Source organism: Papilio polytes, unplaced genomic scaffold, assembly GCF_000836215.1.
Source record: "Papilio polytes unplaced genomic scaffold, Ppol_1.0 DF822178.1, whole genome shotgun sequence".
Classification (NCBI taxonomy): domain Eukaryota; kingdom Metazoa; phylum Arthropoda; class Insecta; order Lepidoptera; family Papilionidae; genus Papilio; species Papilio polytes.
The window spans coordinates 5020030-5034203 of NW_013527026.1; the positions used below are offsets into that span (position 1 = coordinate 5020030).

General features: G+C 33.2%; 2 protein-coding genes across 2 annotated transcripts; one reads left to right on the forward strand and one right to left on the reverse strand.

The window, feature by feature from the left end:
• Positions 1 to 475: 475 nt before the first annotated feature.
• LOC106106723 (golgin subfamily A member 7) lies at positions 476 to 6078 on the reverse strand. Its single transcript, XM_013287361.1, has 3 exons — positions 5744 to 6078; positions 4584 to 4736; positions 476 to 3794 (listed from the first exon to the last, which is right to left on the reverse strand). Exons 1-3 carry the CDS (start codon positions 5900 to 5902, stop codon positions 3612 to 3614), a joined length of 495 nt encoding a protein of 164 aa, XP_013142815.1. The 5' UTR covers positions 5903 to 6078; the 3' UTR covers positions 476 to 3611.
• Positions 6079 to 9609: 3531 nt separating this feature from the next.
• On the forward strand, positions 9610 to 10792 carry LOC106106545. Its single transcript, XM_013287143.1, has 3 exons — positions 9610 to 10158; positions 10243 to 10389; positions 10501 to 10792. The coding sequence occupies exons 1-3, from the start codon at positions 9681 to 9683 to the stop codon at positions 10680 to 10682; spliced, it is 807 nt and encodes a 268-aa protein (XP_013142597.1). The 5' UTR covers positions 9610 to 9680; the 3' UTR covers positions 10683 to 10792.
• Positions 10793 to 14174: the final 3382 nt, after the last annotated feature.

Below are 14174 nucleotides of genomic sequence, written 5' to 3' on the forward strand. Positions count from 1 at the left end.
AAATGCTACGAATTAGTACAGAATGTCGTTTTTTTACATACACGAATTAAACCTAGATATCAATTCTCAAAATCCCAACCTTATACAAAATGTAACAAACATTTTTACTTTATAACAATTAAAGTCTGTTTCCACTGACGAAATATTTTTACAAACATTTTCACTTGAAATGATTGTAAACAAAATTAGTATCAATGTCAGTGATAACTTACCTTTACAGTAACTATACAATAAAATATTACAATAATTTAGATAATTAGAAATACAAGGAACATATATTACACTTCATACATACAATACTTAAAATAAGTTATTACAAGTATTTTAGATATTAATATTAAATACTATTAAAAAAATGAAATGAAAGAAAAAATAATTTGCTTTCTGTGGATTTAAAAAAAACGTTAGTAATTTTAATTTATTAACATTATCTATCAAATAATTTTACATTATAAAGCAAAATTATTTTCGGGCTAAGAAAGAAAAAATAAAAAAAAATATAAAGCAAACTTGGCAAGTAATTAATTTGCCTTTAATTATAACCAAATAAATATTTATATGCATATTATTTTAAATTAAAATCTAACCCAACAAAAACTTTATGCGAGAAAAAATTTAAATCTTAAAAATTAAACTCAGACATTTTTACGTACTCTGTATATACCCCTTATGTAAATGGGATAATTATAATCGGACAAATTTATCTGACCCGGTAGGCATATGGAATAAAATTACTATATTGCACTGCTCATATAAAAAGTTACAAAATTCATTGACGGTAAGGGTACATTCACACTAACCGAGGCAAAGAGATTAGATTTTTTATTGCAAATAAAATTAAGCTTAACATTTGAATTATATATTATTTTTCACCAAAGACATTAAAAATATATAGACAAGGCATAGTAAATAAAAAAAAAAACTCTTTTTTTTCTCTGTCAGCTGTCAACTTAAGACCACCTTGTGTCCTTGTATTGACATGTAATTAAAGAATTTACAAAATCATAATAAACTCCATCTTTTGTTATAAAATAAACTAAACAGGCTTACAAATTTAAATAAGCCATTAAAATATTATTTTATGATACTTATTAACAATAAACTATATTGACATGTGATTATAAGGATCATAGATAGTAAAATTATATAAAAATGTTTCAAGTGAAGTGTCAAATATGCCTTCTCTATATACTTTTCGAATTTCTAAGCTTTACACATAAGAAAAGCGGTGCAAAATAAAGTAAACCTTATTTTGATTGTATAAAATTCAATTTATTATAAAAAATCTCAGGCCCGTCTGAACGGACCCTAAACCAGTTCTATTAGACTGTCAGTAAGTCACTTCTAACAGTTTTGACTAAAAAAATCAACCATTTGATTTTAAATTTGAACATTAATTAAAATTTATCCTGAACAGTTAAAACTGTAACAGAGAGGGTCGTTACGAGGATTTGCTATTACATCTTTTGTTATTTTCTATACAAGTTTTATTATAAAGAAACAGAGCTAGAACATTCTATCGGGCCAGATAAATTTCTAGCACTATAAACTGTTAAATGCAATCTTATGTATAATGTCTTGGCTAAGATTTCTTATTCCCTTGAATTTGAAATGTCACATTCAAGAGAAATAAAAAATCAAGATTTGGTAAAAATTTTTATACAGATATAGACTATTTTTGTCATACACATAACAAAAAAGATTCTTGTCTATACTGAATAAGTGGAAACTATGTTTATAAATGTTATTGTTATTCAAACTTTATATTTAAACTTTTTATAGTTTGGAAAAAATAAAAAAGCGTTAATTAATTTTGTTAACGTGAAAATTACAATTGTCAAATTTGTATTTGACAATTGTTATTTTGGAGTGGATTATAAGATAGGGACCAATCCCTAATCCCAAATTTGGATCTGACAATTGTAATTTTAGGGATTGGTCCCTATCTTATAATCCACTCGAAATGAATGAAAATATCTTTATAAAATATTAAACATCACATTTCATTTTATCAATAAATTCCATTGATAATGGAAGATAATTTGGCTCAGGAGTTCTTTCATTGTACTGGTATTTAAACCACAAAACTACTTAAGGAACACACACAATTTAATGTTTCGTCACATTAAAAATGTTTCCTTATCACTTAATATTTACCTATATTTAATAATATTAAGGCTCTATCCCACCAAATTGTAAATTCTCTAACAATCATGTAAAATGTGAAGGAAATTTCGGATTTTGTTACATTATCTGACAGTGACGTCATTTGAAACTATCTGGGACTATCAGCCAGTGATGGGACAGGCCCTTAATGTATTAGTAAAACAAACTATTACAAAAGGAAATTTCAATGTCAAATATATTGTGTAGCCCGAGAACATATTTCTCTAACAAAAGACATCCTTTCCTTAAACAACTGATTTACGATTAGGAATGTGTATTAAAACTTGGGTTTCCATTACATTAACACAAACAAAAACGATATATTCTTTCCCTTTAACAAAACTTACAAAAAATGTACAGTCGCGGAATTTTGCGGTGCCCTTATATCGAAATTTTTCTTAAATAAACACACTGCGCCTATTACAAATAATCAATTATCAATAAGTTGCATAAACGATCGGAATAATAAAAAAAAATGCCAAGTTGATACTAGGCATTTTATTTATTGTTTAATACCGTCATTTTTTTCATACAAACACATTTAAAACCATTCTATTGGTTAATGTTCCGCGTCTTTTTTTTTTAAACATAAGGTGGCTAACATGCAAGCGGTCACCTGAATCCGCCGAAATAGCGAAGCGACCGCTGCCCATAGACATCCATAATTGCAGATACTTTGCCCTTAATTGACAGAAGAGGAGACGCACATAAACAGGGTATTTTCCCTCGCTGTCAAATACACTTTTCCTTCCCATATTTTCCTCTTAAGAAAAGGGTGGAAAGGGACTAAAATTAGGCATCTCAATGTGTACTAAACATTCAAACAATTGTAGCTTTTGAACACCGCTAGATTCCCTAACTGTACTAGTGCTTAACAGTGAAAACTCACCATTCCAAATACTGTAATTTTATTACAAAACAATACAATACAAAGTTAACTATAACTGAATACTTTTTTATCATCACAACACCCAAGGAATTTATAACTCAAGGAAAAAGACTGGGGCAAATTAAGGTGTGTACAGTTACATTCATTGGAGGTATACCACTTTAAAATTGACAATAAAAATAAAATAATCAGTAAAAATAGCAATTCAATATGGAAATATCTAGTAAAATAGTGCAAGTAAGTTTATATTTTGATCAAAATATCAATAGAAGCCTCATTATTTGTGATAATTTGGTTTAGGAAGGAATAAAACTCTGTAAATCGATTACCGCCAACAGATGTCACTGTACATCTGAACTATACAGCCAGATTGATTGAATAACTTCAAGTGAACTTAATTACATGTGTACTTAAACTTAACACACTTGGAATAACTTGTAGCGTGTTTTGCTTGTTGTGCCCGATATTCTAAGTTAACACCGATGATTTAAAAAATAGTGGTTCAAAACCAGTACCTTGATTGTTACATGAAGAACTCCCGGTTTTCGTGTGGTGGTCAAGTATGCCTCATTTGTGTGTTATTTGAGTTGCCGGTGGGGCTTTGGCAGTTAGGTAAATCTATTACCGTGATTTCTATGACTCTTAGACCTCTAAGTATTGGATCGGTTATATGTATTCCTCGAGGATTGTACACTCTTTCGTTCTGCGTCGCTATAAACTTCGATATTTTTCGAAGATGCTGGAATGGAAAAAGCACAATATTATTTTTTACCTAAAATTAAATAATAAATTCTGTCCGCATGGAACTAAAAAAAAAGCAACAATGAGTAGCCTATGTGCTCTTCCAGAATATCCCATACATGTATGCCAAATTTCATTGCAATCCATTCAGCAGTATAGGCTACAAAATCTAACCAACATACATCCATCCATCTAAATTTGCATGTATAATATAAGTAAGCAGTAAGATTATAAAGTGGAAAGATTTGTATTTTTGTATGTATGGAAATAACTCAAAAACTACTCGGCTGGTTTTGAAAATACTTTCATCTTTAAAAAACTATATGTGAGTAACACAGGCTATGTTGTTATTATTTGTTTAATTTCACACAGCAGAAGTTGCAGTAATTAGTGTGATATACACATATGACGACAATAAAGAGGTTTTTATCTATACTATTATAATAAAGTGTAAACACACACTTCTTTGTCGCCTAAGATGTCAGCAATTACACCATATTTTTAAATAATTCTTTCTTTAATGAAAAGCCCTACACTTGTGTCACGCTTTAGGCTATATATTTTCACGCCAATAAACTTAGGAGGTAAATAGTTTGGATAAAATCCTATTGTGGGAAAGAGACCATAAGTTGCTGCCAACATCAAGGAAGCAAGATTGTCAAAATTTGTCACGTCATGTAATTTTGACCTTTTCTATTGATAATTTGACAAATGTAAAACAATAAAATAAAATTTTCATTTTATGCGGATAAAGTTGCATGGGAACAGATAGTTTATTTATATTCACCTTTTCATAATGTGTCTCCGTGCAAATATAAATGAAGTAAGCTGTGAGACAGGCTAGGCATCCTTCGCAGTATGTACTGCAGTCAGCGGTCTCCGCCATTTCAAAATGTTCATTCAATCTCTCCATTGTGTATTCAAATGTTTGTCTGTCTATCTGAAAAATTATAATATATTGTTCTTAAATGCCTTGTTACAATGGTTATTGTTAAATATTATAGTATAAATAATCTTTAAAACCAAGTTGCATAGCCATCTCCTTAAGAGTGACTCTCGCTGATTTGTTTTTGCTTTTTCCTTATTTAGTTTATTTGCTGTATATGTATGTCTGTTTATTATGTAGGATGTAAATATGTGTGTTAGTGTTCTTATATGTATTAATTTCCCTTGTGTATTGTCTAGCTTCTCCTGTCCCACTGGGTTGCCTGTAAGAGATTGCTTATAGCAATAAGGCCGCCCTTGCAAGTTTTTTGTATTAGCATAGTTTATCCATTTGTATTATAAGATTTGCATAAAGATTTAATAAATAAATAAATAAATCTTTAGGAGTTGGTTGAATCAGTTGACTTGTAATCTAAAGGTCTTGGGTTCTAAACTCGCCATGTACCAATGTGATTTTTAAATTTCATATGTACATGATTTACCTAATTTTCTTAAGGTAAAGGAGAACATTTTTTTTCTCTTTATAAAGAAGACATTGTGATGCAACCTAACATTTCAGCAAAGAAATTCAAAAGTATATAAAGTTGACCAACCCGCAGTGGGCCAGTGTGGTTGACTATGGCCTATTCACCCTAACTTAGAATATGCTCCGAACCCCTTAGTGGGAACATATAGTGAGCTAGTGATGATGATAAAATCTTTATGATAACTTTGTATTGTATACTCTAAAATGTACAATCTTTGCTAGAGATATATAATAGTGAATTAATTTTTAAACATTTTTTTTAATACTGAATAACCTACTAATATTTTGTAAGTTTGTTATATTTGGATTTAGTTAAGAACAAAGAGCTAGCATAGACTTATAATTCCAAATATCAATTATAGCTTTAAATAATCATGTAAAAAGAACTAGACTAGGCAAATATCAATTCAAAAACTAGAATCTAAGTGATATAACGATTTTCAAGTAGAAATCTTTTGCTTTAAACTTTCACTTACTCTATCTTCTAGCTCAGGTGGAAACCTTGTTTGAAACTTAACAGCAGTCCCTTCAGAATAATCCCTTTGTATGAAGATTTTTATTCCTTGTTGTGTAGGCGTTTGCTGACTTCCAGGCGTATTGGGTCCCGATGGTATTCTGTTATTCGCCATTGTCATTTCGGAAACACACCTAAATTACGTGTCACCGAATAAACATAAGACGATTTACGTCCCAAAAAGATTGATATCAGAATATAATGTGAGAAAATGTTCGAGGAATCACTTAAATTAGCACAATAAAACCTAATCTCTCACAAATTTCAACACTACGCTGACATCAGTTTACTTGTGAAAATGACAAATGTGACAGAGCTGTTATCTATGGTCGCGTTGCACAGACCATAAATAAAGTCCAGAAAGATCGAGAACAGTTTTTAATTACATGTTAGTGTTTTTATTTTACATTTTTCTGTCCTTAGTACTCACACAAAGAATACTTTAATGATTTATTGGTGCCAGATTAGTTTAAGATTTACTAAACCAATTTGAGTTTTTTTTTCGTCATTAAGTAAACTCAGGATATATTTTTTTTAATTCTTCTGTCCATCCCTAGGTGCTCAAAGCTACTTTGATATTATGCTGATATTTCAAATAACAATTACGTTTAGTATGTTACCCAGACTTTTCTATATGATTTTACATTCAAATATTCCTCAAAATGTACTCAATCTTCATTTACTTATGGCAGCGAAAATAAAGTCAAGAGCAGTACATATAGGCAGTTAAAACAAATAATAGGTAACGTTAAAACAAAACTCAATGTCCTAGATTCTTAAGGTCTAAACGGAAGACAAAAGATTCGGAATTATCCATTGATTAGTTTGACGGGTCGGCCGACGATTTATTCAGGACGATTTCGCTGCATTTCGTCCTCGGAATATTAAAACTGGTGATCGCTTGACAGCAAGAAATAAATCAATTAAAGGTGCCATGTTTAGGGCGACGTTTTCTTTGCACTTGAAACGATTATTGTAGGCCAATTAATATTAACCGGATACTTTGTAAGCTATTTAACATAGCGATTTATTTATATCGCCGCGCTGTTTGAAATAGCGCCATTAAATATTACATATTCTGCCTTCAATTAAAAGACGATTGTTAGATTTTCTTGTTTACATTTTAAATATAATTTATGTTATTTGTAGTATATGACAATTCGATTTAATATCGTGTTAACTATTACTCTCCCAGAAGACACATTAATGAACTGTGATGTATTTGAATTTCTTTTGTTAGCTAAGGGTGTCGAAATGGCCTATGAGAAAAAACTAAGAAAATGTTTAAAAAACGCGCGAAAAACGTTAGTAAATGTGAGAAAAGTTAATGTACAGACTATTCTCGTTTGTGAAAATAATTGTAATTATAATAAAACCGTTAAAATTGAATTTTAAGGAACGTTTGGATTTCAGTGTAACCTGAGCTGTCATAATAAATCAATGATTTAAATTTCACGACCATAGAGTATTTATAACATTTTAAGCGATCCATTACAATCGACTCTATTACAATTCAATATAGTTCCGAAGTTGGGCGTAGGCTGGATGGATGTTGGAAATCATATCACGGACGCTAGTATCCGTTTTGAAGCGACATCTTTCACTCGAATGTGTGACTTGAATGGGGAATCTATATGAAATGTTGACTTTATTACGTAAGGAATGCGAACGCAATGTCACGCGTTAAAAAGTGTCACTTTCTTTTATATAATTGTAAGGACAGACTTTGTAAATTAACTGGCATAGCTACTGTAAAGGAGTCATGGCTCAATGATCTATACTACATTTTGTAGGGACCTCTGTCGCTAATATAGTCCTTTTCGAACTACTTTTTTATATCATAAGGAGGCAAACGAGCAAGTTGCCACCTGATTCCACCAAACTGGCGAAGCGACCGCTGACCATAGATTGCAATAGTGGATGCGTTGCCTACCCTTAATCGACGGTGGAAGAGACACACATAAATAGGATAACATCGTTTTCTCAAGTCCTCCTTCTGTACAGTCCTTTTCTTAAAAAATGAAGGGTGGAAAATAAAAGGCACTAAAGGAGAATTATCTTCAGATTTTTCAATTGTCTATGGGGGAGGACATCTACCTTTCACCCTGGCGACGACTATGAGTGTGGAAGTAGTTGAAGCTATCTGTTCTTGTGATGAACGATGTCCTGAAAGATTGAAAATTATGGTACCTAATTTTATGGATTCCATAAAGTAATAATCAAAATATATGATAGTTAAGGAAATCGCTTCATATGTTAGCCGATATTCGTTTGTTTACACAATTTTAGTTAGAATTGATTTTCAGCATGTGCGTTCTAATTTTGTTATTGAATAAAATGAATGTATTTCTTTTTAGACAGACAATTACCAACCTTGTTATCTAGCTCTTTAGGTACTGTTTGTTTTAAGTACATTGACGTAAAACGTGACATCATAAATGTTTACTAACCATTAGTTTTAATGTCGATACATCAGTTCATATAAAACCAATATAAATCCATCTCGCTCACTCTATTTGAGATGAAAGAGATACATAACTTAAATTTAAACAGTGGAAACATACGCTTAACTTATCGCATAGGATTAAATTAATTCCTAACATGTGAATAAATAAATGTATGTTAACGCCGTCTGAAATAATTGAACAATTAGAATGAAATTAGCGTAACGCTAATATTTATAAACTGTTTTCGTTACTTACATTTTTAGTAATAAATAAGGCCTCTAGCAAATCGGGAATTGGAATTTGAATCGTCTTGATCTTTAACAGTGAATTTTTAATGCTGGGCGGTCTTACAAAAGCAGTAGAACTTAGGGTCCTTCAAGAAACGAGCTTATCCTTCTCAAATGATAGCAAGGCATCTGCAGTTCTTTTAGTGTTGCAGAACAGTAATGGGCATCATTAGCACCTCGGTGTTCCCACCGTTCATTTGTTTCCAATCTCACTAATATTATGCGAAAGTTTAGATGGATGTTTGTTAGAGTTTGTAGCCTAAACGGCTGAACGGACCTCGATGAAACTTAGCATAGATGTAGAGCATAGTCTGGAAGAACGCAATAGCTACTTACTTTTTTTATATTTAACGCGGACAGAGTCGCGGGCGAAAGCTCGTATTTATCTACATTCTCATTGTCGTTGTAAAAACTGTGATAAAACATGGTTTTTGTATGTCCATATAAAAGACATCAACGATATCTAGTATAAGAGTAATACTTAATGCTTATGTACAGGTAAACTTAGTTTAGTAAGTAAATATTTAGATTTTTTTGGTCTCTCTTAGTTTTAAGAACGCACTTAATTAAATGTACAGGAAATGCACATTTTAGGTTCTTTAATCTCTTAAACTTAACTTATTTCTCAATAACACATTTTGATGTAGTTATAAAAGCACGTGAAATTGAAATCACGCGAAAAAAAACTGAAAATCTTTTGAATCTTTGACTTAAAGTTACCATGGCAACATTAATGAACTCAAGAAGTTGTTTTCTATAGTTACAGAAGCTATATGCTACTAACCGTTGCTTACTAAAATGTTATGAGGGCTCCGAATTTAAATTACTAAATAACTATATGTTTCAATAAATGAAGCCTTAAAAGTATGATTATCTTAACACTTATTGATACATCTTTATAAGTGACCATTTCATCCTAAGAACTAGGAACATCAATACAAAGTAACTTCTCACCAATACAAAATTAAAATGTACCACAAGCTCACCCCGCAAGTATCGCCGAAGATAGCACCATCGTGCATTCCGATATCACGTCACGTATTAATGCTTGTATATAAACCGAGCCCTGGACATCCATAGCATACATTGTGACCGCTTGTCGGACGGCAGTCGGACGCATCTGCCGTCGTTTAATTAAAACAATACGCGAAATATAAAGTGCGAAATGAAATTATTTGTGATACTATCCCTTGCGGCGCTTGCCAGTGCTCAATATCCCGCATCAAAACTCGTTAAAAACATTTACAAAGAATGTTTGAGTCAATATTCCGTGGAGTGTGTGAAGCCAAGAACATTGGAGTGGATTTCTCGAGTGGGAAACGATGATGAAATAAAGATCACAGATGATCTGTCCATTGTTAAGATGGGAACTTTAGAAGATGAAGAAGTAGACCCCAGGATGGCTAAAGACCCTACTTATGCGTTGTTCGATAAAGTAGACCGCTTTCTCCAAACTCATTCTGTCAGAGTGAAAGTGCCCGATGAGATCGTTAGTTCTTCTGCCTCGGAGTATGTGCCCAGGTCGCTGTTGACTGACCTGCCTTCTGAGCTGAGCATGCCTTTGGACGGTGAAGAGGAGGTGGAGACTTTCGAAGGCAGGAAGAAGAAGATCAAGCTCCCCAAGCCTTTAAGAATCAAGAGCAGTGCGTAGCTGAATAACACATTAAAACATCAAGACCGCAAAACTCAAGAGATATTTTGTTTTTAACTATTTTTTTTTATTCCAGAACACGGTTTCATCAAGAAGGTGGTCCTGCCCTTCCTTCTCGGATTGAAATTCAAGACTGCTGTCCTCGTGCCCCTTGCTCTCGCCATGATCGCCCTTAAGACCTGGAAGGCGCTTACTCTTGGTCTCATCTCTCTTGTTCTTTCTGGTAAGTTCTTCTAAGTCATACACTCAATCATACAATGGGAAAAAATATCAAGATTCTTTCCTAATTATAAGTTATTTTTTGTGAGATTTATGATCTTTGTTTCTTTTCCAGGTGCTATGGTCATCTTCAAATTCACCAAGCCCAAGGTTGTGAACTACGAAGTGATCCACTATCCCCAGCATCATGTTGAACACCACGTAGACCACCACGCCCCAGGCTGGGACTCCCACGGCCCATACCAAGCGAGATCCTACGAAGACGCCCATGAAATCGCCTACTCAGGCCAAATCTAAACCAAAACATATACTAAGCTTTAAAATAACACGGACCTCTGATTAATTTATTTATTTAAATTATTTATTATTCTGTAAATAAAGATTATTATTTAAGTTTTCAAATTCCATTAATCGTTTATTTTTACCCTATCTCAGTACGACAACGTTATTGTAGCTTGATTCTTCTGCCCTTTTAAAATTTCCATTGGAAAACATAGATTCTCCATTAAGTTGTTTCTGTTGTTCAGATATGTCATTTAATACTGTACCAGAAATGAGTTTACCATCAACATTATCGACCAGTAATTTGATTTCTTCTTCAGCGATTTTATCATCTGTATTGTAGTGTTCCATTTTCAAAATGTCATCTATTAAAGAACTTTGTATATTCTCTGGAGTATTTTCATGGAAAGGATTAAAATCAGTTGTATATTCTTGCGAATTTCTTACAATCGATTCGATTTGTCTAAATTTGGTACTCGTTTTCTTTTCCTTTTGCCTTCCACTTTCATTTAAATCAATATTCAAGACGGGACGTTTTGTATCCGGCGTAAACGACAGTAACTGTTTAGAAAACTTTTCATACACTTTGGAACGTTTTAAAGGATTCATTTTGTATATATTTAGTAGAGTATTTAACTCGGTATCTGCATGTCCTGTTTTCATTTTCCGATGACAGACAGCTGGTGTGAAAACAGTTGTTACCTGTGAAAATGTTTTCATAAGTACATGGCAAATATTTCGACAGGCGCTTTCAATTCTACTCACGTGTGGAATGTTATTGAATTCGACAATAAAAATTAGATTTAAAATGTCAGTAAGCATTTGTTTTAAAAAGCTATATTAGTTGGCATAAATATCTTATGTCCAGTGGAGAGACCGAGGCTAATGATTAAAGGGAAAAATAAATAAAAAGAAAATTATACCTATCAGTTTAATGACTCCTTATTATTTAGATTTATTGATAGTTTATTTGTCAGAAGTAAAATAATTATTAACTGAACTATGCTAGTAAATTTCAAAAATCTCTTGTATTTTCTTTCTAGAATTTTCTTTTCCAATCCAACAGTTAATTATACATTATAAACATGTTTATCCATACATTATACTAATCAGTTCTATAGAATTTCACCTCATTACGCATTTGATCACGTATCGAAGTGAAATGAGGGTGCAAAGTTCCGCCTGACCGTTGGCTGTGAAATGAAGTCACCTCTACTGTTTGCCAATACCGAAATAGAAATGAAATTAGATATTCACACAAGTGACGAGAGACATTGATAGTGAAGTGGGAGTAATTCCACGTTTTGTCTGATCAGTGTGAGCGCCTAATTTCAATCCCATTTCCTTTCCTCCCTTTTCTGATAAGTATGGAAGCGTCGGTGGCTCAGTGGTTTAAGCACTTAACTTAACTTAGCCGCACAATGTGAATTTCGATTTGTCGAATTTTCATACGTAAATAATTTACCTGACGTTCTTACGGCGAAGAAAACATCGTGAGGAAATCGGCATATTTTAGCGAAGAAATTCAAAGATATGTGTGAAGTCTACCAACTCGCACTTGGCCAGCGTGGTTGACTGTGGATGTCACCCCTTACTTAGGGTAGGCTCTGAGCCCATCGGTGGGGACGTATAGTGATCTGAGGATGATGATGATGATGATGGGAAGAGAAAGCGGATTTAACGGTGGAGACGCATAGAAAAGAGTTATGTGATCTTTAGTTGCGTCTCTTCCACCTTCGATTAAAGGTAGTCCATACATCATGTCAATTGACAGCAATTGCTTCGCCATTTCAGCGGATTCAAGTTGTCGCTAACTCGTATGCCATAAAGAAAATAAATCAGTTTAAACAGAGCGGCTATAGATTTAATGTCGGCTTTAGATTTAATTTTAGAAGAGTTTAATGCTTTATGTAATCTGTGTGTTTTTATTTTGACTTAAGATTCAACAATAATTTGTAAAAAATTTTAATTAAAACATCATCTATAGAATTGTTGTTAAAAAAATGCTTACCAGAAACACGTTAACTACGATTAGGTGAACTCTCATTTATTGCATTGTGTTGAAACTGTTGCGTATCGCGTAATCATTGTTTACGTTGTTAAAATCAACAAAACGTTAACTGTACATTACTATGGCAACATTTTGAAATACATTACCAGTTTACTAGTTAAAAGAGCGTCGGTGGCTCAGTGGTTAGAACACTCGACTTGTAATCTACAGGTCTTGGATTCGAATCCCACTGAACCAATGTAATTTTCGAATTTTCATTTAAACATAATTTACTCGACGTTCTTACTGTGAAGGAAAACATCGTGATGCAACCTGCACATATCGGCGAAGAAATTACAAGATATGTGTGAAGTCAACCAACCCGCACTGGGCCAACGTGGTTGACTATGGCCTAGTCACCCCATACTAGGGTAGGCTCCGAGCCTCTCGGTGGGGACGTATAGTGAGCTGGTGATGATTACTAGTTAAACAAGTATTACTATATTAGTAGTAGAAGCTATAAGGTAATAGGCCACATTTGGCTTATAATTTTAAAATCGGAATACAAATTCGTATGTGTGTAATTCACCGGCCATAGAGCAAATTAATTGACTAGGTCTATGACCGGTTTTCAAACTATTTTTAACCGTTAGTGTTTTTGGTTCCATAGCCTCATAAAATGCTTTTAAACGCGTTTAAAAACTAAGTTAAACTTAACAGTAATCGATCACTAGGTAATACTAAATTTTAGATGGATGGACGGATGGATGGATGTTAGAGTTTGTAGAAGCTGGCCGAAGAGTTGCGTAGTCTGGAACAATACATAGTGTTTTCGAGCGCCTGCCACTTTTCGAACAGCAACGACTAAATTTCAGCATTACCGTCACGGAATATGAGTATACGAAATATTTACACATAGGCACATGCTTTTTTTTATACCACGCGGACAGCGTCACGGGCGAAAGCAAGTGATAAAATAGAAACTGCAGTAACCCAATACCCACACTTAGGATAGACTTCGAGCCCCTCAGTGGGGACTTGTGAGCTTGTGAGGCTAAATAAAACAAAATGAACATAATGTCTTTTTTATTTTATTAAATATAAAAATAAATTATTAATCACTAATTGAATAAACTTTGCGATAAACAATTTGGATTATTCCGAACGATGACTAACCGTGAGTTTCACTGTTGTTTCCAAAAACATGTCATTCTTTTAACGAAAGGACAATGATATTTTAGTCCCTTTCCCGTCCCACCTTTTCTATTAAGGAAAGGATTGGATAGGAAAGTGGATTTGACGGTGGAGGAGACGCATAGAAAGGGAAAATATCCTCTTTATGTGTCTTCTCCGTCGATTTAAAGTAGGCAACGCATTTGCAATTGCGGATGACTATGGCCAGCGCTTCGCTAATTTGGCGGATTTAGGTGGCCGCTCGCTCGTTTACCACCTTCTTGTATAAAAAAATGACAATATGTTTTTGCTACGTCAGTGAAAACTCATAGTAACGTTCTACA